This window comes from Crocodylus siamensis, chromosome 2 (genome assembly GCF_052110815.1).
Source record: "Crocodylus siamensis isolate JL-2025a chromosome 2, ASM5211081v1, whole genome shotgun sequence".
Classification (NCBI taxonomy): domain Eukaryota; kingdom Metazoa; phylum Chordata; order Crocodylia; family Crocodylidae; genus Crocodylus; species Crocodylus siamensis.
In genome coordinates this window covers 62,959,980-62,985,338 of record NC_143396.1, presented here as the reverse complement: position 1 = coordinate 62,985,338, position 25,359 = coordinate 62,959,980, and the positions used below count along the sequence as shown (strand labels likewise).

The window sequence follows — 25,359 nt, the reverse complement described above, 5'->3', positions numbered from 1 at the left end:
TCAAACTCCGCCTGGTTAAGGGACTAGTTTTCAGTATTGCTGCTGGCTCAGCATTAAGACCGTATCATATGACCATTTTATTGATGCATGTATAATCCCGTGCAATGGAAGTATATCGTGGGGTGCACAGTTTAAATCATGTAGTTTTAGCCCAAGTCAGACAGGAATCCATTGCATGTGTTCTAGTTATCCTTCACATTCCACAAATTGAGGGAAAAAAAACTAGAGAGAATAGTGTAAACAAAGTAATTCATAGCAGATGGGGTGAAAATAACTGTTGGCAAGCACTAAGCTACCATTTCATGGTTGTGCAATCATTGACCCTTTAGTATTTTTACATGACAGCTGAAGGTGATTTGAAATTTTCCAGGCTTAGAGTCAGTCACAGAAGAAAAGATGAAGCTTTGCATTTTCTAAATGGTGCTTAGCACCTGCATTATAGCTCATCAGAAAAAAAACTCCTAACAGTTTGATATATAGCTTAGATTGTTCCCTGCTTGAGGCTCTGTTGAGTCTGAGTGATAAGATGACATTATGAGCACATTATCTTGCATATGCTGATTTGACAAGCTATTGAAATTCTGCTAGGTAAAATAGTTCAGGAGCAGGATTGCTAAAAAGACAAATAGCATGAGTAGACAAATAGCATGAGTAAAGACCCTCTACTTTCTTTAATTAAACTTATTCCAGTTAAATATCCAGGCAGCAGTAGATTTTTTAAATTCGATCAGCCTTGAAGTTGTATGATAACTCACAGCACGAACTGGCTGAAGTGATCTGACTTGGACTAAAAGTTTTAAGTTTTACTAGAGGTGCCACAGAACTGAGCAGCAGCAGTATCATTTTTATAATTGTTTTTGAGAAATGAGCTGAAAAACGTGACTAACTAATGTTAGTAATTAATGTTACTTGATAAATTTTTGCAAGCTGTTCAAGAAGAACCCATATGAATAAGCCTTGAGTGGCCAGAGCTTCCAGTGGCTTCACTGAAGTTAGTAAGGTTGGGCCACTTTGCACTAGGTGAGGATCTCATCCATAATTCCCAAAATCAGGCAGAACCACTATAAGATTTCTTTTATTTCCTCAGGTGTTTCTCAGTTTCATCTTCATATTACCTAGCTTCCAGCATACCACAGACATTGAATTTTACCCATTAATTCTTGTGCGGAGTTCAATAACTTGTCATTAAACTACATCATATCTTTTAAAAAGATACCCACTCTTAAGGTAAAGATTTCAAACAGTGGAGAATCAACCACATCTATTAGCATGGCATTTTAATGGTTAATTACTCTGAGTTTTAAAAAATGTGCCTTAGAAATTCAATTTTCAGTCACTAGATCCTGTTCTATTTTTGTCAGTTAGGTCAAAGAACTCTTCTAAATAAGATGTCTTTTTCTCTGCATAGGTTTTTATGAGCTATGATGTCTTCTTTTTAAAATAAATTGAGAATGTATTTATCTAACTGAAGAACTTGTGTTAATTTTTCTTGGAATTAGGTCACTCACAAGCATTTTTTGTAAGCATCAATGCTGGAAATTCAAAATTAGATCTATGTTGGCTGGTTTTATTTGGACTCAAAGGTTAGATGGCATTATTTCTCTTCCATGACTGGAAATTTGTTTATTCTTAAAATTGCATTGGCAGGGTAAGTATTTACATTATGAGTTCAAAATTTTGTAATATTTCCTTAAAGTTTGTTCTTTCCAGAAGCTTTCCTCCCAACGTTCTCATTTGCTGGGTTGTTTTTTGGAAAGCCAGTATTAAAATGGTGCCAATAGTCAGGCCAAAATTAATCTTGTTTATCCAAATAAATGTTTATGGAAGATTTTGGTGAGTATTCATATGGCTATAAATGGACATCTACTATGACTGTATTCTAGCAAAGTCAATAGCTTCATGTACTTATAGATATCACTAGAACAATAATAAGCTTTCCCTGTGCTTATCCATCTTAGTTAAAATATCCTGGCTTGAATCAAACATGGTTCTCTTGTTTTTAGCCCTTTTGACTCTGTCTGCAATGCTTTCTTTGTTAGTGTGTTCTTGCAGATGTTTTATTCTATCAGCGCTACCGTGTAACACTAGCTTCATCCTGTGAATGTGTTTCAATAATCAATCAAGTTACGTATGCTTGTTGGTCCTAAAGCCTAACAAACCTAGACTCCGATTCAGGAAAATACTTAAGCGTTTGCTAAAATGCTGTTCTGAAGAGGCACGATTTTCTGAATTAGAGCTGTAGAAGGGAATGTATTATTTATTTTCTTGTTTTTCTATTTTGAATTTTCTAGAGTAACGTTAGACAACAACTTAGATAACAACTTATACTATATAATTTTCTTTCTTAAGTTGCAGTTTAGTTACAGCCCTGATAACTGCAACTCCTTGGTAACATTCCTACCCGCTGAGTCATAGCAGACGTAACCCTCAACGCTCCAGAATTTAATAGCAAAAACAATCTTGCTCTGGGAAGACTGGAATTCTTTGCATCAGCTAAGACGATTTAACAACTGTCAGTTCTGCCCAGAGGGTAAAGGTAAACATTTCAAGCATTTGGAAGGAGGTATTTGGGGGGGCTTTCTAAAGCCTTGAATAGAAATAATTTTGAAACCCATAAAATTGTAACAATGATATCTGTGTTGTTTAAGAATGGATCCAAGTATTTTGTTAAAACATGTAGTTATATTCTTCTTTGCTTGCTCTTCCCATCTAAACGAAGTCACTGTTGTGGATCCTGGCTCTCCACTGGCTTCGGTCATGCATATCTTTTTCTTCCAACTCCTTCTCTCTCATGTCCCTTTCCACTATATCTCTCCATCTCATCTTCAGTCTTCTTCTTCCCCTTCTCCCTGGTTGTGCCATTCTGGTAATTTCTTTTCCCACATATTCTCCCAGACCCATAAACGCAAACTAAGATATTTAGTTCAGAATGTATTTGAATGCACTGGCAAATAAACTAGACTATTTTTCAGGCCTTAAAACTGGTTAGAATCAATAATGATTACCCTTCAAAAAAGAATTGCGTGTAGATTACCATAGCTATTACTGCCTAATTAAAAGTGATATAATGCTTTGATAATAGCATTTCTACAGGTATAATTTAGTTTTTAGCACCACCTAAAAGACAAAAAAAAATCTTCCTTAAAGGTTTTTTAAATCGACCAACTTACATTTTTGGCAGGAGATAACACTTTTTTATTAGTATCCTGCGTAAGGTACAAGATGGTCTAATATTTTAACTGTACATTTTTAAATTTTGTAATGTTTTAATATCATAGAATCATAGAAAATTAGGTTTGGAAGGGACCTCAGGATGTCATCCAGCCCAAACCCCTGCTCAAAGCAAGAGTATATCCAACTATATCATCCCAGCCATGGCTTTGTCTAGCTGGGTCTTAAAAACCTCCAAGGATGGAGATTCCACCACCTCTCTGGGTAACCTGTTCCAGTGCTTTACTACCCTTTTAGTGAGAAAGTTCTTCCTAATATCTAACTTAAACTTCACTTGCTGCAACTTGAGACGGTTGCTCCTTGTTCTGTCATCTGCCATCACTAAGGACTGTCTAGCTCCATCCTCTTTGGAACCACCCTTCAGGTAGTTGAAGACTGTTATAAATCCCTCCTCACTCTTCTCTTCTTCATACTAAATAAGCTTAGTTCCCTCAGCCTATCCTCAGAAGTCATGTGCCCCAGCCCTCTAACCATTTGCATTGCCCTCTGCTTGACATTTTTCAATCTGTCCACATCCTTTCTGTGGTGGGGGCTTAAAACCCAACACAGTAATCCAGATATGGCCTCAACAGTGCCAAATAGAAGAAACTAATCACTTTCCTCAATCTGCTAGCAACACCTGTACTACTGAAGCCCAGTATGCTGTTAGCCTTCTTTGCAACAAGGGCACAATGTTGGTTCCTGTCCAGCTTATTGTCCACTGTAACCCCCAGGTCCTTTTCTGCAGAACTGCTGCTTAGCCAGTCTGTACCGTTCCCAGTCTGTACCGTTGCATAGGATTGTTCCATCCAAAGTGCAAGATTGGTACCTTATTGAATTTCATAAGATTTCTTTTGGTCCAATTCTCCAACTTTTGAGGTCACTCTGAATCCTAGTCCTACCCTCCAGCATATTTACTTCTCCAACTACCTTGCTGTAATCTGCAAATTTACTGAGGGTGCACTCCATCCCATCCTCCAGATTGGTGATATTGAACAAAACCAACCCTGGGACTGACCCCTGAGGCACTCCACTTGATTATCCTTTGAGCCTGATGATCCAGCCAGTTTTCTATCTACCTTACAGTTCATTTATCCAACAAATACTTCTTTAGCTTGCTTGTAAGAATTTTGTGGGAGACCATATCAAAAACCTTATTAAAGTCAAGGCATAATGTCTGTTTGACAGACAGTCATTGAAGGACTTTGAAGAAGACCTAAATGCTGGCAGGAATTTGAATACATTGGGATTTTTAGAAATTGCATGTGTAATGATCATAAGGAAGACTGTTCAAAGAGAGCTTCCTATAGCTATAAGATATTTCACAAAGAGCACACATTCCGAATATGTTTTCACTACTGTATGGATACCATTATTTCCCTAAGAATGAAATAGCAGAGCTTCTCAAGAGCTGGCCATAAGCCGTAAAACAATTACATCTAAAGGTAATCCTTTTTTGGCTAGAGTGGTATGGAATTGCGCCTTCAGATTAGAATAACATGCATTAAGTGTGCTTATCTCTGATGGCCATGAGTAAATCATGGTATATGGTATACTGATGATACTCAATCTGTAAAATCCATAATTTAAGGTAAATATTTTCATGTGAAGGGCTGCCATCTGTACATTTTCTGCTTGCTTTACTGCCAGATATCTGCATTATAAAGAAGAGTCTTAATCATTTCTCACCACATTTAATCTCTTTGGGTTCAGTGAAGTTAGCAACAAAAAAAACAAACCAAAAATCATGAAATTGATGTCAGCTGTGTTGTGACTGAGTTTTCTATAACAACAGGCGGTTTTATTAGAATGAAGACACTTGTTTGCTGCTTTATATTTGAAAATTCATTAGCTATAATAGTCTTTTCCTAGACTTCCCAATTCATTTAATGAATTGCTTCACTTCACAGTTCTGATTAACATGTTTTATATAAGAAAAAAATGAGGAGTTTATCTGCATAAAGAGATTAGTAGACTTTGGAAACATTCTCCCTGGAGGAGTTTGAATTTATCTAAAGAAGTATACACCTTTAATTTTTGCTGTCTTGCAAAATAGGATGAAAACACTTTGCTTCTCAAAGACTGATTGCTAAAAACAGATTTTTAGGAGCTGTTGTTGCAAGTTTTATTTCCTGCCAAAGAAAAACAATGCTTCTTATTGTTAATAATAAATTTGGCCTGTCAATTCTACTAATCTATCTGGGAACATAGTGACTGTTGGTAAAGCACTTTTTAAATAACACATGTAATGCAGTTAATTTAAGTATGAATACATAATTTAATGTATGCAAATTATATATATAGAAATAATTTGATTCTGCAGTTCTTACTCTTACCAGAATTAATATGATAATTCATAGCACTGATTTTGCACCTTATTTTGGCAAAGCAGTAATTGTAAGATACTTGCTTAAAGCTCTCAGAGCTGGATATGAAGGGAGGAATTGTTTGGTTTGAGTGCTAGAATAGCTGGAATCTCTCCCTGCATCTGTCCTGTTATTGGAAAGAGTACGTACGGATAGAAATACCAAAAGTATACAGACTGTTGAACCATGACATTGCATTCATAAAATGTATATATGCAAGTTACATGGGCAGAACAATTTAATTGGAAAGAAGAAAGGAATTGCATTGCTCCTCAAATGTCATGTTTCGCTAAACTTATTCACAGAGTCTCATTGTTTTAGTATGTAATAGAAAAAATAAGCACGTGGAAGGTAGGCTAACGCAGTCAATTTTCATAGTGGATGAATATCAACGATACATCACTTGGTAACCTTCTCTTGATTAAACACTGCAGCTGATCTAACCATATTTGTCTTCTAATGAGCTTCCAACCCCAATCCTCCAACTCATGTCTAAAGAAGGCTTTCATGCATGGTGCAGCAATCCATAGAAGCGTCCTTTTAATGTGAATCACACTTTAAATAGAAAGGTTACTTAATTTTCAGGAGACATACAAATCTAATTGGACTAACTATAATGCCTTAAGCATTCTATTTATATTTTGTAGTCATGCAATATGTTAGCATGTCCGTGCAGGGTACCGCTGGAGCCCCTGGTTCTCGCCTGCCATGACTTAGATCTTGTTAAAGAAATGGGGAGGAAAGAGATGGTGTGATAATTAGTACCCGTGGAAGGATCATGCTTGGTCTATTTCATAATCTAAGTGCTTTTTATTCTCGCTTTTTACAGAGAACCAGTTGGGAGGCAGCAGCTTGTCAAAGTTGTCCCTGGGATCACCCCCATACTCCAAAGAGGATCCCCGGCCCCTCAGTTGGGAGGTAAGTGGGGAGGTGTGTTTCGCCCACTTATGGCTGCTTCTAACGAACAGTGCCCACAGGGTTCCCTCCATGTCCTCTGCCCTGCCAGGCTTCTCCATCTTATTTGAGTCCTTGCCTGCTCCCCATAATCAGAAAAAAAAGTAAAAGAGAAAAGAAAAGTTTCCTTTGTTCTGTTTAAGTCGGGTGCTCCCTGCCACTACTTGTCTCATCAGCAGCTTGTTACAGATGCCACCCGTCCTCCTTTACCACGCGGAGCCAGCATGCAGGTTCCGTGGTTCTCCCACGGTCAGGTCTCGCCCTCTCGGCCCCTGGCGTCCTTCTCCCCTTGGGGTCTGGATGCTGCCGGGTCTCTTCAGGGGTCTAGGCAGGTGATGCCCCTCTCACCACCCCCTTTGGCCTCAAATAACCTCTCTGCATCCCGGTGGATAAACCACAGCTTCTTCCGGCGCCGCGGCTCCGCTGTTCCCCACATTCACCGCCGTTCCCGTGGATTCCTGGTAAGTGGTATGTGGGTCTGAGCTCCAGGATACCTCAGCTCACGCTAATCATGTGTTGCGGATCCCTCCTCCTGGATCCTTCTCCCAGAGAGTCTCCCTCGCAGCTCCTCTCTTCCTGTGGTGCCCAAAGGCAACTTTCCCTCACGAGCGTTCTCCTCATATCCCTGGGCACCGAGCCCCATTGGCTCTCTGCGGGCATGGGGCATCTCCTCGCTCCACTGGGCCATAATTACTCTCAGCTGCAAGATTTCTCAAGTAACAGGGTTTCGATCTGGAACCATGTTACACAATAGATAGGCCAGAAGGTGCAAGGGTGATGGAAAGAACTGTGCCTTGTGAAACCCATGTGTGCATCATCTTCCTTGGATATTATATAAGACTACATTCATTACTCCCTTGAGAAAGTAAAGTTAGTACAGTTGTCATGATATATAGTCCTCAAAAGATTGGCATTGCATTTAAAACTTTCAGAATGGTGAATTCTTGGTGGAACATGTGGGCCCCAGGGATCTATTTGTTGCTTCTGAAAATAAAGCCCCTTCAGTTATACATACCAGATGGATATAAATTATTCAATAAAAGAATAATAGTCCCTGCGTTACGGTCATCATATCCTAGTCATATGATATAAAGGACATAAGGAACACAACTGAGATACCTGGAACTAGAAACTGTAAGTTATGTGCAGGTTGACTGGCTACCCAGTATACTCTTAGGACAGAATTCTGTTTCACTTTATATACCTAAATTGGAGTTTTCCAGCCTTGTAAGTGTCATTCTGGCCTAGAACCTAAGTCTCCCACTTCTTTGGTGAGTGCCCTAACCACTTAGCTATTGAGGCTAAAACATGGGAAGATCCTCCTCCCCTCCCCGCTCTTGTCTATCCCCTCCTGCTTCTCCAGCATCCAACTTCAGCTAGTCATGGGTTTTTACCAAGTAGAATTTTGTGACTTATGCATATCTGTTATACACATGTATATGGTTGCACATTGCCTAGCCATGGCAGAGCCTGTCATGCAAACTACTGTCCATATTATCTGGATAAAAGAAATGCAAATTGTGCATATGTGCCAAAAAGGTCGGGTATATGGTTGGAAAAATGCCATTATGGGTCACAAAGGGAAATAGGATTGAGCTCTTCAGTCACTCATATTCCACATTGGACAGAAATCCACTGCAAATCCATGTGACAACAGCTATTTTCAAAATTATAATAACTACAACACCAGAATGATCTTATGTAAGTAAAAGTACCTAAAGTTAATCTCCCAGAAACTCCCAGATTCATATCAGTGTTCCAAGACAGGTTGTTTGTCTAAATTTTACTTTCATTAAACCTAAAATGTATAGGGCTGAATTGGTGTAAGAGAGCAGAATCTGGCTCTTCACAGTTCAGCTAAATTTTTGGATTCAGAAAATTTATAGACAGGTAATATTCTACCCAGAAAATTGAATAACATGAACAATGTAAGATTATGTTTCAGAAAATGTATGGCAGAGTGTATCTAGGTTTAGATTTTTAGGTCACACTATGTTAAAAATATTCATGAATAGTTTGTGAAGGCTTACTTAGTTATTAATAGATTATATAAATATTTAATGGGGTAAGTACTATAGTTTATCATTAGCACTTTAGTTGTGGCTATTAGAAATGGCTATAAACCACGGTTATATATAGATTGGATTGTACAATTGGATAACAGTAAATGAAAGAATCCCAAGACCTGGTTCTGAGGCTGCAAGTGGAGGCTCAGAACCTCTGCAGCAACCTCTGCAGTGCTGTCCCAGCCAGAAAAGCTCCAGCGCCCATTTCTGGAGTCCTGCCAGGACCTCAGAGGGCACAGGCAGGGTGTGTAAGCAGTGCCAGAGCATGGACAGGACCAGCTGGTTCAGCACCAGCACTCTCCCATGCAGGCAGAGACATCTCAGGAGCCCTGGCCATGCCTGGAGCTGCTCCACCACCCTTGCCTCCAGCTGGTGACAGTTCTCCAGCAGGTAGGGGTCTGTGGGGGACAGGTAGACCCCCAAGTAGAGCAGCAAGCCCATGATCCAGTGGATCCCGTGGAGCATGGATGAGAATGAGACCACCTGCCACCAGTCAACCACCGCCAGGCCAAAGCTTCTGACCCAGTTAACCTAGGCAGAGGAGGCCGCCGAGTACAATGCCTGGCAGTCCTCCACCTGCACCGGCTCACCCAAGTCCTGGACCATGAGAAGTAAGTCATCAGCATATGGTGACAGAACCAGCTGCACCGCTGGCTCCCAAAGCATCAACCTCACCACCTGCTTCCGCAGGAGGGTGAGGAAGGGCTCCAGGGCCAAGGTGTACAGCTGACCTGACAGCAGGCAGCCTTGACGCACCCCTCTCCTGAATGGGATGGGCTCTGTCAGGGTCCAGTTGAGCATGACCAAACATTCTGCAGAGGTGTACAGCACCTGAAGAGCCCACACAAAGTGGGGCCCAAAGCCAAAGGCCCGCAGTGTGCTTGTGAGGTACCCATGATCCACTCTATCAAACGCCTTCTCCTGGGCCAGAGACAGGAGGGTGAAAGACAGGCCCTCCTGGCATGCTAGCTCCAGGAGGTCCCAAACCAGGTACAGGTTGTCGAAGATGGAATGTCTGGACACTGTATACATCTGGTCGGGATGTATCACAACCATCAGCATGGACCACAGGCACAGCGAGATGGCCTTCACTACCACCTTGTAGTCCATGCAGAGGAGGGACATGGGGTACCAGTTCCTTAGGTCATGGGGATCCCCTTCCTGGTCCCGGGGCTCAGAGGACTCCTTAGACACATTCTGAACCCCCCAGTCCCCTAAAACCCCAGACTCTGGTTGGGATTGGGAGAGCTCTGCAGCCCCTGGGACAGGGGTGGGAGTGGGGCTCCTTCACAAGATGGTGAAGTAGAGCTGGAGCCCCAGGGGTTCTGTGCAGGGTCCCCGACAAGATCGACCTGTTGATTAGGGGACCCTACCACAACCCACTCTGGTGCAGGACTATGGGGCAGGCTGGAGTTAAGGTTTTGCTGGGAGGGGGAGGGAAGAGACCTTCCAGGCACTAGAGTGACTCCAGCATCTGCCTCAGGGTCCTGGGAAAGGGGACCTCCTCCCTCAGGACTCACTGGGGTGAGCCCCAGGGCCTTGATATCCCCCAGATCAAAAAAGGGAGAAGGCTTTTCTGCCAGGCCTTCCATTGGGTAGGCCTCAGTGCCCATGGTTTCAGAGAGTAGGCCCTGGTCAGCAGAATGAGGGACTTCCTCCATGGGCTCCTGTTTGGGACTATCTAGCAGCCCCAAAACCTCCTCCATGGGGATCACCAGTTTGATCTTTCCCAGGGGTGGGGTGTCAGGCACAGCTGGAGAGGCCCCTGGAGGCTTGGCCCCTCCTTCCCCCCGTGTGGTGGTCTTGGGAGGGGTAGAGGAGTCCCCCACGTCGGAGGGCTCCAGCTGTGCCCAAGCCTTCCTCTTGCCTTTATGCCCAGACAGGACCTGCACCCACTCAGCCATGTGGTTGTCCTCAGGTGAACAGGTTCCAGCAAGAGAAGGTGAGGGTTGGGGGCTGGTGGGGCAGCCAAGACAGGGGTATGACCAGGGGCAGAGGGGAACTGCTCCCTCTCTTCCCCCAGTTGCTGCTGCCTGGGACTCTGCTAAACTTGATTGGGGGGCAGGGTCCCTTGAGTTCATGGGGGGGTCTCATAGTTGTAGCAGGGGTGCCAGGGGGACCTGAGGGGGGTGGGGTGCTGGTGGTAGGGGTATCCCTCTTTTTAGTGGGACCCACAGATGCCCTTCCTGCCTGGCCCATGGGGCAGTCATGACGCAAGTGCCCCAAGGCGTGGCACCGGAAGCACTGCAGGTCCCCCAGTGTATAGAAAATCTTCACCAGGGCCCCCTGATAAAAAAATGCCAGGCACCCCTCAGCCTCCAGTCGCAGTCTCGCTGCCAACTGGATCATGACCTGGCGACGGAAAGAATGCACATGGCGGAGGCTGGGGTCTTGGCCTCCTAGTGAGAGGCCCACCACTGGGGAGATAACTCTCCCCAGGGTTTGGAGCTTGGGGAGCAGGGCCCAACTGGGGATATAGGGAGGGATGGACCCCAGCTCTCCTAGACGCTCGAAGGGGATGTACTAACCCTCCACCATGAGCCCCATCTCCACCACTTTTTGTGCAGTGGCCTCCGAGGCAAGGAAAATGACCCCCTTGCCATGAAAGTGGAAGGCCGCCACGATCTTGGGGGCCCCCACTACCTGAGCCAGGGCCTGCACCCAGGTGCAGAGGTGCAAGTTCTCCTGCTTAGCCAGCTGGCACTTCACCCCATGCCTGCGGGTGAATGCAGGGAAGGGGGCCCCACTCCCTGAGCTGGAAAGGCCGGCAATGGAGGGTCCAGGGCCCCCTGGCTTTGGGTCTCCCCGCAGCTGCCTGTGCATAGCTGAGGTTCCCCCCCCCCGGGAGGCCATATTGGTGGGGCCAGAGCTAGGGCCAAGGACAGGCTGAGTGGGTGTGCTGGCTGGTGTAATGCACCTGATCCCCTCAGGCGCTGGTGGTCTAGGCTTGGGGTCAGGGTCCTTGCCGTTCCCATCCCCAGCTGTCAAGGAGGCTGAAGAGGAGTCCTTCTCACTGCCCTTGCCCTTGGTCCCCAATGATGAGAGACAGGGCTTGGGAACCCCTCTGGGGGGGCGGGTCCTGGCCAGGGGAGACTCCCTGGCCCTGTTGGCTCCCTACCTGAGTCCCACCTGCCCCTGCAGTGGAGGTTGCAGGCTTCTCCACCCCCAGAGGAGGTTGGTTGGACTCTGCCTCCAAGGTGGAGGCTGCAGGGGCATGCATTCTCTTGAGGGCTAGGCTGGATCCACCCCCATAGTGGGGGCTGCAGAAAGCTCTGGTGGGGGGGCAGATGGCCCCTCAGAAGTTTCCTGCCCTACCACTGTTTCACAAGAGGGCAAGAAAGACAATAAAGAAAAACAAAATATTCCATGGGGCTGGTGAATCTAGTAGAGGCAGGCTTCAATTGTGGGGGAAAAGGGGGATAAGGAGGAAGGGGGTTGAAGCTCATTGAGCTACATCCCCACAGGAAAAAAACTGGGAGGCCTATACTTTGAGAATGTGGGGGAGGGGACACACACACAAGGGCTGGGGAAGCTCGAGCTGGCTTACTCAGCTACACAGCAAACCCCAGGTCGGGGGGGTGAACCACAGGCCTTACCACACAAGGGCAGAAACACACAGGGAAGGCTGCTGAGGCAGATGTAAAGGATGGCTGGAGCAGTGGAGGGGCTTTGTTTGTGGAAGATCTGAGAGGGGGCAGCAGCAGAAACAACGGCAGCAGCAGTAGTGGTGGTGGGAACCATCCAGTTCAGCCACTCAAGGTGTGCTTCTGGTGAAAGTGGAAGTGAAGGTTGGGGTGTCCTGCCAAGGCAGCTGGGGCAGGCAAGGTACCTTTAGGCTCCAACAGTGATGGTAGGGGAGGGGGCCACAGGTAGTGCAGGCTCCCTCCCCAGGCTGTCCCCCAACTGCAGCTTGGTGGCAGGCTGGGCAGCAGGCTGAACAGGGGTGCAGAAGCTGGGGTGCAGTGCTGGGGTTCAGTACAATGCAGTGGGCCCCGCCCTGATGGGGGGGCATCAGCATGCAGCAGAGGACCCCCCCTGTTCTGGGGGGGGGAAGCAGCAGCATCCCAAGGCAGGAAGGGGTCCAGCTCACCCACTCCTAAAAGCTCTGAGACCAAGCCAGCAGCTAACAGTAGCCAGAGGCAGGAAAGGGCCTGGCCATCTTCTCCCCAGGAGCTCCTGAGACCAAGCTTACAGCAACCTGGGACAGGAAGGGGCATGGCCAGCTTCCTCCCAGAAGCTCCTGAGAGTGAGTAGCCCTAAGCTGCTTGCTAGGGCAGCTTTTTGCTCTGATGGGACCAGGTCAGGTGCTGACCCCAGGCTCTAGCTCCCCCTGGCTGCAGATCCGGGAGGAGCCAGGCAGGGTAATTTTGCCTGAAGTGGCACAATTTGCTCCACAACAAAGTGCATGTCTAAGCACATGCACGGAGGCAAAAAGCTCTAGCTCAAATTTGCACCGATTCTATTTGAGCTGCTGCAAGCACATGTGCTTGCATGTGTGGATGTGCCCAACAAGAAGAGAAAACTGAGTGGGGATTTGATAACAGCCTTCATATACCTGAAGGGTGATTATAAAGAGTATAGAGATAGCCTTTTATCTGTGGCTACAGGGGACTGCACTAGGAGCAGTTGATTCAAGCTGCAGCAGAGGAAATTTAGGCTGGAGATTAGAATAAACTTTCTGATTCTGAGGATGGTCAAGTATGGGAACAGGCTACCTAGAGAAGCTGTGGAATCTCCATCCCTTGAAATTTTCTACAGCAGGTTCAAAGACAAACACTTGCCTTAGATGGTTTAAACAGAAGTGATCCTGCCTTGAGAGGGAGGCTGGACTAGAGCTCCTCCTGAGGTCTCTTCCAGCCCTACTTTCCTGCGATCCTGTGAATCCTTTACTAAAACATTTTTTATAATTTATTTACCCATTATACATTACCTATAAATGTATCCTTAATATTAAATGTGATTGATTTTTTTTTCAAATCACATTCAGATTCTCCCAAAGATAATTGGTCAGTGACCATTAAAATGAATGGGAATACATTCATTTTACATATTTATTAGACATTTTCAGTTTCCACAAAGTTGATGCACTTGCTCTGCCTGAGAATAATGCTTGGAGGATGCACCAGCAATGGACATGCTGTTTTGAAGCATGTGGGAATTCAGAGTGAAAAAAATGCAGTTTTCTGGCTAAATAAGACATGTCATTTTTTAATGTATCAAGTGTTTGAGATTTAAACAATGGAAACCTTAAATTTGGCATGTGCCTGAACATGCCTTTCAATGGTGAGATTTAATTTGGCTGAATTTTAAGGGGTTGAAAAACATACTTTCCAAATGCACACTGGTTATTTTTGTACAATATGAAGAATTGAAAAAAAAAGAATCTGCCCAGCCTCCACTGGCATTTCATATTCACACATATAGAAATTGAGTGGAATTTTCCACAGAGGCAGTGATCTTTTAAGCACATATTGAAGTACTTTGCTGAAATGGGAGCATTAATCTCTTTCTGTTTTCAGGTTTTGTCGAACCACAAACTTGTATGGGTTTAACTTACATTCTTTTTAACTGATTTAGTCAGACCAGTGCAAAAGGCTGTTTTTGTACCAGGATTTCATTTAAAACAAAGCAAAACAAGCCATTCTTAAATCAAAATAAAAATGTGAACACAGTGATTTGCATTAGTTTAATTTAAATCAGTTTTTAAACTTTGTTTGAAACCAGTATATCTAGCTCCATTAGACAAGTCCATAACTCCTGATCTATAAAGTGGGGAGTCAAGTCTACATATTTCTGAATACAATTCTGAGGAAGAAACCCAATTATCCTCCTTTCTTTCCTGTGTGGATCATTTAATATCTGTCATCTTCTGTAGTCCCAGAACACCAGGTCAAATTCATGGTGCACTTACATCGGTGTATATAAGAGCCAAATTTTTCCCACCCTTGATATTATCCATAGTTCACAATTTTGAAACGACCAAACATTGAACCTGATTCTGATTCAACCAAAGTTAAAGAGAAAAATTATGTAATTTTAAAGGATTTGAATTGAGAAGTTAAGTTTTCTTTTCTTACCATGTTTATAATTATGTGATTTCATAGCCTCTACATAACATTCTCTTAAAATATACAAATATATTTTCATTACCCATTCAAATGAATGTTGGAAATCTATCAGAAGTGGTCTGAAAAGGGAAAATATTATTCTTTCCTCTTCATTTTTTTATTTTCCTAAATTAATCCTCTTATTTTAAATATATTCAAATAATACTCTGAGGATTTTTAAGGAGCAAATATGACCGTTTGTATATGTAAATTTTTTTGTAATGAATCCTGATCTAATTTGTTACTCTCTTTTGTAGTTTCCTCAGAATGAAGATACTGATATTGTTTACTTTTATCCTTGCAAATGGGTTGATCATGGGCATTGACACTTCGGTAAGTGTTACTTATTACTCTTGTATTCAGAATGATTATGATAAATTGAAGAACTAGTCTGATTACAAAGATGAAATTTAGTGAAGACAACTGCAGAGTATTACGTTGGGAAAGAGACATGGAATGCACAAACACAAAATGAGAAATAAATTAACAATAGTGTTTCAGTAAGTACTGTTAATGGTTGGGCTAGAACTAACATAAGAAAGGACATTGTTACATATTCTGATGTTTTCGTTCCCAGGTTTGGGTAAAACAAAGGAAGAAGGACATGAGTGAAAATTAAATCCAGTGAAGGAAGAAAACTTAGGTTTGATTAATTTCTATGCGAGCACAGTAAGGTGAAGTCATTAGCATGAAGCCCATTGTCTGCTTTTTAATATTATTTATTGGGGTTGTGGCTAACTTTGCAGTAATTATATTGACAGTGTTCTTAAATTCATCCCAGAGTTTTCATCACTTCAAGAATGTGTAACATTTAATCGTATTACAGTCCTCAAAAACAGGAAAATAAAAATGAACACTTGAATGGAAAAACCTTTAACTTCTCATAAACACCCTTTAAGCTAATGTACAGTAAAACATTTTCTGGAAAGACTTTAGTTACTGAATAGTTCTCACAATGATGAAATAAATTATAGGGCATATATGCACATTAATAGCAGCAGCTGGATTAAATATAAGAGCATATGTCTAGGACTAGAACTGTCAGCAGTTGTTAAATACTTGTTCTAAATGCACAGCATTAACAACTGTATTCTTAAAGCAGACATAACAGGTTATGTTCAGTCTGGTTTTAATCAGTGACACATTTATTCACAGACAGAGTTGCTATCAAAATAGCATTTCTCTGACTATTACAGTATCAGGATATTTGTATGTTGATTCACATATAAACTAAAGAAAAGAAAATGAAGTTTGCTGTCACCATAGATTCTTGAAAGCCAGTGCCAGGTTTGCCACTTCACACTGATGAAAGTTCAGTGCTTTTAGAGGAATTATTATTTATAAAACTGGAGTGACAGATTGCCAGAATGACCTACCTTAATGTTACAGAACTAGCCTGTTCCCAAACGTGAATTCTAAATGTCTTGAATTCCAGATGTAAAAACTATGTTTATTTCTGTTCATCAACAAAACTTTGCGTGACTTGGTTAGAGCTCAAGAAGAGACGTTAGTACTTTTCATGCTTAAACAGAAGAATGTTACTGTATCTTTTTCTGGGCACTCTGATCCTTATTATACGGTTCCAGCTGTCCAACACTGTTAATAATCCTTCATAGACACTGGTATCCACCAGAAGAGCTAGTTTAGGATACTTACATCAAAGATATTTTAAAATATGCAGTATAATTGTATACCTGTACCTGTTGAAACTTAAAACAAAGGATGTCTATACATGTGCTCTGGGAGGATGGGGGGTATTTTAATTATAACAGCTCTTGGGAGCCACTCTAACTAAAATGCCCTCAGCGTTTCATGTATTCAGCATCCTATACTTCAAAGTGGCAGGAGTGGCGTCCTTTTGAAATACAGAGACACTGAATGGATATGATGGTGAAGCCATCACACTTATTGTGTGATAAGTATTTGCACATGTAGTTAGCCTTAAGGTAATTGTGTAATTAACCAGGTAATTGAGCAATAACTAACATATAGAAGGGCCTATAGCATGCAAATATTCCTTTGAAAAACAATATAAAAGTGAAAAAATATTTTTTTGGCTTTGTTGTTCTAATTAGAAGACTCTAGTAGACTTCATAGATTTCATAGACACTAGGGCTGGAAAGGACCTCGCAAGATCATTGGGTCCAGGCCCCTGCCCAAAGGGCAGGAAATCAGCAGGGGTCAAATGATCCCAGCAAGATAGGCATCCAACTGTTTTTTGAGAGTATCCAGAGTAGGTGTTTGCACCACCTCTGGGGTAAATGTATTCCAGGCCCTGGGGACTCGGACAGTAAGGAAGTTTTTCCTTATGTCCAGCCTAAAACAATCTTCCAGGAGTTTGTGACCATTGGACTTTATCTTCCCATGGGGTGCCCTGGTGAACAGTTGTTCTCCCAGATCCTGATGCACACCCCTTACGTACTTATAGGCTGCCACCAAGTCACCCCAACCCTACGCTTTTCCAGGCTGAAGAGTCCCATGTATCTCAGCCTCTCTTCATAAGGTCTGCTCTCTTGTCCTCTAATCATTCACTTGGCTCTCCTCTGGACTCTCTCAAGCTTCTCTACATCCTTTTTGAATTACAGAGCCCAGAACTGGACACAGTATTCCAGCTGTGGTCTCACCAAGGCCAAGTAAAGTGGGAAGATGACTTCCTGGGTCTTGCTTGAGATGCATCAGTAGATACAAGCCAGAGTTTTGTTTGCTTCGCTGGCTGTAGCATTGCATTGGAGGCTCATGTTCATGTTGTGGTCAATCATGACCCCCAAGTCTCTTTTGGTCATGGTGCTAGCAAGCATAGCACTGCTGAGCCTATAAGTGTGGTGTGGACCTTGTATTTCTCAGTGTTGAATGTCATGAGGTTTTGATCCACCCACCTTGTAAGCCTGTTGAGGTCGGCCTGGCCTGATTGACAGCCTATCCTCTAGGGTGACTACACTTCCCCACATTCTAATTAGAACTTGTCAGAGCAGGTGTCCTGCATGTGTACAAGCACCCAAAATGTAAAGCAGTTTTAGTGTCTTAAGATATGTCTTTTCTGAACAATGCAGTGCCAAGCAGAAAACCTTGATCTAGCTCTAAATGAGCTGGTTTGGATACTCAAAGCTATGTAGTTGTCTTAGTAAAGAACTTGCCAGGAATTTAGTCCTGTTGAGAGGAATACATTATGTTTAATCATATTAAACCCCCCAAGAATGCAAATTCAGTATAATATTAAGGGATTTAGGAGTATTTAAAATGATACTGTGAAGAAATATAGATTTAAAGTAAGTGGACACTATGAAAGATGTGGTTCCCAAGGGCTGCCATGATTTCTAGATTCCTAGATGTTTGGGTCAGAAGGGACCTTAGCAGATCATCGAGTCTGACCCCCTGTCCTGGGCAAGAAAGAGCGCTGGGGTCAGATAACCCCAGCCAGGTGTATGTCTAGCCTTCTCTTAAAGATCCCCAGGGTAGGGGAGAGCACCACCTCTCTTGGAAGTCCATTCCAGATTTTGGCAACCCTTACTGTAAAGACGTTCTTCCTGATGTCTAACCTAAATCTGCTTTCCGTCAGTTTGTGGTCATTGTTCCTAGTTACCCCAATGGGTGCCGTGGTTAACAAAGCAGCTCTTATTTCTTGCTGTCCCCCACTGATGTGCCCCCTATCAGCCACATCTTTCCTGACAGACTCTTGCTTCCATCTCCCAGGGTCTCATCCTGCCATGTCTTACTGTTGGTAATGAAGGGAGCCTGCCTTCTTAGGCTGGTAAGCCTAGGTGCTGTCTCTTTCTTTCTTTCTTTCTTCTCAGTACTTGTTCTTTTAGGCCTGTGTGCCTTAAGGGCTAAATTTGTGGTCTCGTTCTGTCCCTACAACCATGCCCACGCTTTGCAAAAGTGACCGATTAATAACTCCGATAGTTCTGGGAGAAAGGTGCCTTATGTCAGGCCTCCTCAGGTCTCCATGTCTTTGTTGGGGCCTTGGCCTTCCCAGCCTCTGCCCATTTCTCTCTATCTGGGATCCTTACCTTGGCCCACTACACTGGACCTCAGCTTAGCTTACCTTGCCCTTCTTGGGCTCCAGGCTCCTGACCCCTGGCTTTTCACCCCTCTTAGGCTTTGGGTCCCTGGTCCTGCTTTTGTCCCTTTCAGGCTCTGGCCCTAGCCCTCCTGGCTTCATGCCTGCGTTTGGTTTGAGTCCTGAGCCCTGGCAGAGTTCCCAAAACCACATGTGCCCCTCGGGCACTCCTGTGGCTGGCACCTTGTCCCTGGCAGGCCTCACTACCACTTCTTCCTGAAGGCAAGCCTATGGGTTACCTGGGCCCTGCCCCTTCTGGCCAGCCTGGCCTATTAGCTGGCCTGAGCACAGGGGCTGCTTGTTAGTCCTAGCTCTGCCAGCTGCCTTTGCCTGAGTCATAAAAGCCCTTCCCTCAAAGAGCCCTTACTGGTTCTTCTGGCCCTGTAGCTCCCACCCCCCCCACCACCCAAGAAACAGAGTAAGGATTCCCTGTTACAGACACCCATCTTTTTAAGTTCAGATTCAAGTTACTTTTTATCCCATTATATCATCAAGATAATAGTAACAATGTTAGCCTCTAATTAGTACTAATTTTTTAGGAAGCTTAATTAAGATAAGGAAGAAAGGTCATAGACAGATCAACATATACCCTAGTGTACCTTACATTGGTTTTGTATATGAATTTTCTAGATGTGCAGCTATCCCAGTCTTGTTCAAACAGTAGGCAGCTATGGCCTCTGGCACACATTGCATTTAGGGAGCAATTACCATGTTAATCATGCATAATTAGCAACATATCACATGTTCATTGAATTTGTGGCACCATAAAATGACAAACCAGCCACAAAGATATTCCACAAAAATGTAGAAATTTTTTTGGCTGTTTTCTATGGCTCCATAAATTGAATGTATGGCATGCTCCATCATCCTAGTGCTGACAGTGGTCCCAGTTGTCCCAGGAACCTAGTTTGGTGCTGTCAAAGTCCTGATGCTGACAGTCACTGATTGTCAGCATCAGGCTTGCTGGACGCAAAACCTTAAAGAACTTTGCCCTTCATCCCCCTCAGGCAAGGCTCTTTAAGGGCTGGATCCCAGGAAGTCTCAGAGCATGGGGCAGCTCTAAGGTCTGGGACACAGCCCTTCTCTCTGATTCTCTGGATTGATCTGGGCATAGTCCTGGGTCCAAAATAGGACTGGCATTGTGCAATGACAGATCCTGACATTTATTTGAATGTTGGTATCTGGTATGAGACACTCAGGGTCTGAGACAAAGCTGCTTCCCGCCCATTCGGTGGGATTGGGCTGGGAGCAGTTCCAGGTACCAAACATGGCTGTCACACTGTTCTATCCCCAAAAGCATCCTTGGGTCTCAGATTTGGGACACCAGGGCACCTCTTTCAGAGGATGTGCATCTTTGAACAAGTGCACTTCCCCCATTCCCAGTTGCATGTGCACATTTAAAGAGGTACGCAACACTCAGAGCTGTGGATGAGAGGGCTTTCCCCATTCCCTGCTGCATGTGGCCCTTTAAAGGGGTGTCCAGCGCAAGCAGTGGGAGATATGGGAGCTCTCCCATTCCCAGCTGTACATGCAAAGCACCTCTTAAATAGGTAAATGAAACTGGGGATGAGAAAGTCCCTCCACCTCCTTCTGTTTGCGCCTGGCACCCCTTTAGTCTGGCACATGCAGCAGGAAATAGGGGAGCTCCTCCACTGTACCGTATGGAGCATCACAAGCCTTACACTGGGGAGGCTCTGGCATGGCATGGCAAGCAACGTGACTTGGGGAATGGTGCATAAAATTCTTCAAATCCCAGTCACGCAACTGCCTTAGCATCTGTCAGCAGCTTTACTGTGCCTCACCAGTGTGCCATTAGAGAATGGGTAGTAAGCTCTTTGCAGATGACTACTGTGGGATACTGTCCCTGAGCCTTTCTTCTATGATTCTCCATCAGATTGTATGAAGTTATCCCAATGTTGAAGTTTGTGTCATACGTCCACTACTCTCTCCCACTAGTGTAAGACTTGAATCTCTCAAATATAAAGAACTGAACCAGTTAGTCCTGGACAAGTCACTTAACCCTGTTCCTCAGATTTCCCTTGTGACAAATTTAGCCTTTATCTCAGGAGTGTTTAGAAGTATTATTTTGAAAAAGTATTATTTTGTGCTTTGTTGCTGTAGAGCCAGCAGAGGAACCATGAATGTTTCAAAGCATTTCATTTTTAGTAAACTCTCTTTAGTAGGGTTTTAAAATACTTGAGCATCTATTACATCAAATGGGATAGTAAACATACTCAGAAGCATAACTATGCTGTGAGAAAGAAGTAACCTTTCGCTGACCTGACACATGTGTTTCCTCTTAAAGGGCATTTGTATGAATTCTGCAATATGGGATCAGTTGACCAGCATGAACTATCCTATAGTGTAAACTTTCAGGAGTGTACTATTATAATACACCTGTGTACATAAACTGTTTAGAATCATAGTCTCATAGAAAATTAGGGTTGGAAAGGACCTTAGGAGATCATCTAGTTCAACCCCCTGGTCAAAGCAGGACCATCCCCAGCCGTATCAGAGACAACTAAGGTAACAATTTTCCCAACAGTTTAATTTTTCCCATCAAAAGCTTCTGTGAGAATCTGGGTAAGTTGAGGCCAGATTTTTAAAGGTGTTAGGTACTAAAATGAAGATAGGCACCTGCTGGTTTTTTTCTAATAATTTATGTGCCCAGCTGTCACTGATTTTTTGTTCTCACTCCCCCATCCAGTCTTCAGTGAATAAAAAAATAAGTATTTATTTGGGATGATGTTATTATAACATGATCTCTTAAAGAGACATCAGCACAAAAGTTTGATAGATGAATGCATATCCAAAAATAAAAATCAGAAAGGATGTTGAAAAATTGAGCTGCTTACATTTGAACTGCTGAAAAATTTTGCAATAGTTGGAGAATGTATTAAAAATAAAAATATTTTTAAATTGCCTTCACTTTTCATTTTTCTTACTTTCCTTTTTTATCTTTCTTCTCTCCTTTCTCCTTAGCAATTATCCCTTATTTTTATTGCAGTGGAGCTCATAATCAGGATGGATTCCCTACTGTTTTGAACACTATGCATGTGTAATAAGACACCTGAGTGCAGGATCTATTTATATATAAATGGGACAGGATTATATACAAATTTCATATGAAACTCTAAAGCACAGAGAAATTAATTGGCTTATCCTAGGTCCCATAAGACTGTGAAAAATGAATCCAGAGTTCCTGTGTAATGCCTAATCCCTTCCTCTTCCCTACCTCACTCTCATCTCTACCATTCACTCTTTCCAACATTCACCTACTTTTTGCTTTTTTTTAAATTCCCTTTCCTACAATTTGTTCTTTATCCCCAGTACCTGTCATAATCCAGTATGGCACTGGGGAGGAGAGCAGGTAGCTGTTAGTCTTCACAGTAGATTAACAGCCTACATAGAGCAGTGGTGCAAATAAGCTTCCCAAAGACTTACTGATCAAAATAGCTGACAAAGTGTTACATGGTGTCATAGAGATTTGATGATGATTGGAAGAGAAGAGAAGAGTTTGCTCAAAGGCACGCTTACTAGAAGGCTTTATTGACATCAGGGTGGTAAAATTAGTATATGAAAAATCTGTGGTTGGTCCTGGAATCTTTAAAGAAGCTGCTTCTGTTAAGAGTCATCTGGCAGATTCAGGAAAATGAGCACTAGCACCACACGGCCATCTGGGTAAATTTGACTATTATTTACAATACAACACAGATGTAATGCTGATGAATCTATAACCTATGTCACAGAGTCGTAGCTTCTTTATCATTGCTCACTCATAGCTAGGAGCATGATCATGGTCTGGCCATTAGCATTTACTTGAAAATTATATCCCAGAATCAGTCTTAAAAATGTTGGATGATCCTGCTATAAAGGCCTCCTCTTCTTTTCTTTTCCTTTCCCATCCCAGCTATAAAGACATCCTCTCCTTCATGGCATTGTGCCTGTGTTCAGGATTTGTGGAAATTTAACAAGAGTCCCTTCTACGTACAGCCAGATGTAACTCTGTTTACATGAAATATGCATCCTTATGCCTGTTTTTAGGGTATTTTTTTCTTGCCTTTGGCTGTACCAGATGTGCAGCCTGACTGCCTATGCTGACCATCTTGTGCTGTTGGTCACATCTGGAAAAGATTTGCAGTGAAGTATTGTTGAAGTAAAATGCATTTCTGGGTGTTGCCAGGCCACAACAGGGATTTTGGGCATCTTTTCCTGAGTTTTAGAATTTGGCCCTTTTGCCCATTCTCTCTCGAGCAGCCAGATAGTATGGAGCTAGGACCATATCTGAATCTGGCCCAAAGTCCTATTTGGAATTTTCAAAGCTGCCTTTCAGCGGCAGGCACAGCAGAGGTAACGAACCCTCCCCTCTGGAATAGGCTACTAACAAACTAGCTGGTTCTGCCACATGTCCCAGGATGTCATCCATCAGTGTACAAATAAGTATGAATTAAATTAGAAAAAAAATCAGAGATGCAACGCAAATATTCAGAATGAAGACATATATTCAGGAGAGTCAACAGGTCAGAAGCAATACATACTTACCTAAAGAAACCTAGTACATTAAGAGCAAATGACAATGTTATTTAAAAATATCATGCTAAAAACTTATTTTAAATCATTCTTTATCTCTCACTTACAAATATCTAATATTTATTTTTTCCTGTAGTCCATCTCCTATTGTAAGTTGGTCAACAAAGGAAACTGCATTCTCTGGAGTGAAAAAGCAAAGCCTGACATCCTGCGGTAGCCTTGAGTTTTACCGTAAATAATAGGACGTAACCATGACCCAGTTTACACACATGTTTTTTGTATTAGACGTTCCTCTGCTTTTTAACTAGATCCACAATATTACTGAGAGAAGGAGAAAATCACATGTTAGTATCCTGATTTGTAGCTTTTTATTTGTACTGTTTATTTCAGTTAACCTAGTCTGTTTTCAGAGCTGTGCTGATATCACTGACTAATTCATCAACAAGTACAACCAAACAGAACCATGTTAGTTTGTGTCACACAGAGATGTACTGGAGGACCTCTATATTCATTGAATAGAAAAGTACAATACCATTATGGAAAGACATTTTCAAGATTTTTGCAGAGGAGAATATTACAAAGTGTCACATTGAAATAAAATTAAATATTAGTCTTACTCTCTTCTTACTGACATAGAGGAGGTACATTTAAATCAATGGTAGTAAATCATGTGGTAGTATAATAGTAAGTAAAATCACTAGAGTTCCCAAGATGACATGCATTAATTACAATATCACAACATTCACTATCTATTAACTATTTTAAAGTTATAGAAATGTAATATAGATGCAGTATAGTTAGGGACTGCCTAATTCACAGTTTTGTGGATTTTGCAGAATCCATGAAATTTGGGATTGTCCACAAAAGCTGCAAAATCAACAAATAAAACCCTTAATAATGTAGCCCGAGTACACCCAGGGGTGTGCCCTGTCTGCAAGTGGAAGGGATGGGGTGGTCAGGCAAGAGTGCTATGAGAGGGGCCTTCTGCCTGGGAGCAGTTTAGAGCCAGTATAGAGCCAGGCTAAGACAAAATGCTTAACTATATACAAATTTATTGCTACACAAAATAAATATGAATAAGAGACATTAAATATTTACAGTAGAATTAGTATGGGACACCCTAGGCAATAATTAACTCCCTTGCACAAAATGAACATGAACACTAGGGAATAGGTGAGTCAAAGCATCAACACAATAAACACCTATAAGCATCAACTTAGATAAACCCAGGTAAGCTGAAGTAGCAATGCAATATTCCAATAATAGGCAGTAAACATATATAGGTAATGAAGACAGGTAAACCCATATACACCCCCTTAAGGAGTACCCATAACTATATTAACCTCTACAATATGAAGCAGCATCAATCACAGAATATGAAGTGCACTCAGCACCCCATGGGGTGTTCCCTGGAGCACCTCCCCTTTAGGGCCCTGGGCTGTGGACACACCCCCTCCCACAATGGAGAAGGGTGGAGGCTGCAGACCCTCCTCTCCCAAGCCCACCTCCCCTGTGGGACCTACTTCTCCAGCAACCCTCACTCCGGCTCTGAAGCAGCCAAAGCTCCAGCAGCACCTCTGGCTCCTCTTGATGGCCTGGTACCCTGCACTGGGCACCCCAGGTACTCCCATGGGAACTGAGCCTTTGCTGGCTCTGGTTCCCCAGCCTCACAACAGGGGTCCTTCCCTTTCCCAGGCCCTGTTCTGGCCACAGGGGCTCTTTTAGTTTAATGTGGAGTCACGCTGCAGGGCTCTGGCTGCTTGGCCTAGAGTCGGGGCTAACTTGAACAACCTCGAGCTGCTCCCAGGGGCAGCTCTCCATGTGCCGACCTGCGCACCAGAGGCCCAAGCAGCCTCAAGCTGCTCCTAGGGCTGGCTTTCTGTGCCCTGATCCACATGCCGCTTACCCAAGCACTTGCTGGATTCACAGGCTCAAGCCGCCTCGAGCAACTTCTAGAACCTGAGCACCGTACACCAATCCATGTACCACTGAGGCTCAGGTGGGGTCCCAAGGACAGTTGTCTCCAGAGCTCCTCTCTCCTCGCTGTCCCTTGCCACATCTCTCCCCTA

The 25,359-nt window shown here is 43.2% G+C and overlaps 1 protein-coding gene across 3 annotated transcripts in view; it reads left to right on the top strand.

Annotated features, from left to right (window-relative positions):
- The first annotated feature begins 1,375 nt into the window (after positions 1–1,375).
- Positions 1,376–25,359, top strand: part of FGL1 (fibrinogen like 1) — a 50,845-nt gene continuing 26,861 nt past the window's right edge. The window contains exons 1-3 of one of the 3 annotated variants that reach the window (XM_090036024.1): positions 1,376–1,648; positions 6,406–6,494; positions 14,961–15,036. In XM_090036024.1, the coding sequence (XP_089892150.1) occupies positions 14,971–15,036 (66 nt within the window). In that variant the 5' untranslated portion in view covers positions 1,376–1,648; positions 6,406–6,494; positions 14,961–14,970. Of the gene's footprint in view, positions 1,649–2,419; positions 2,564–6,405; positions 6,495–14,960; positions 15,037–25,359 lie in introns of those variants that run through there. The other 2 variants (XM_090036023.1, XM_090036025.1) reach the window with 2 other exon arrangements.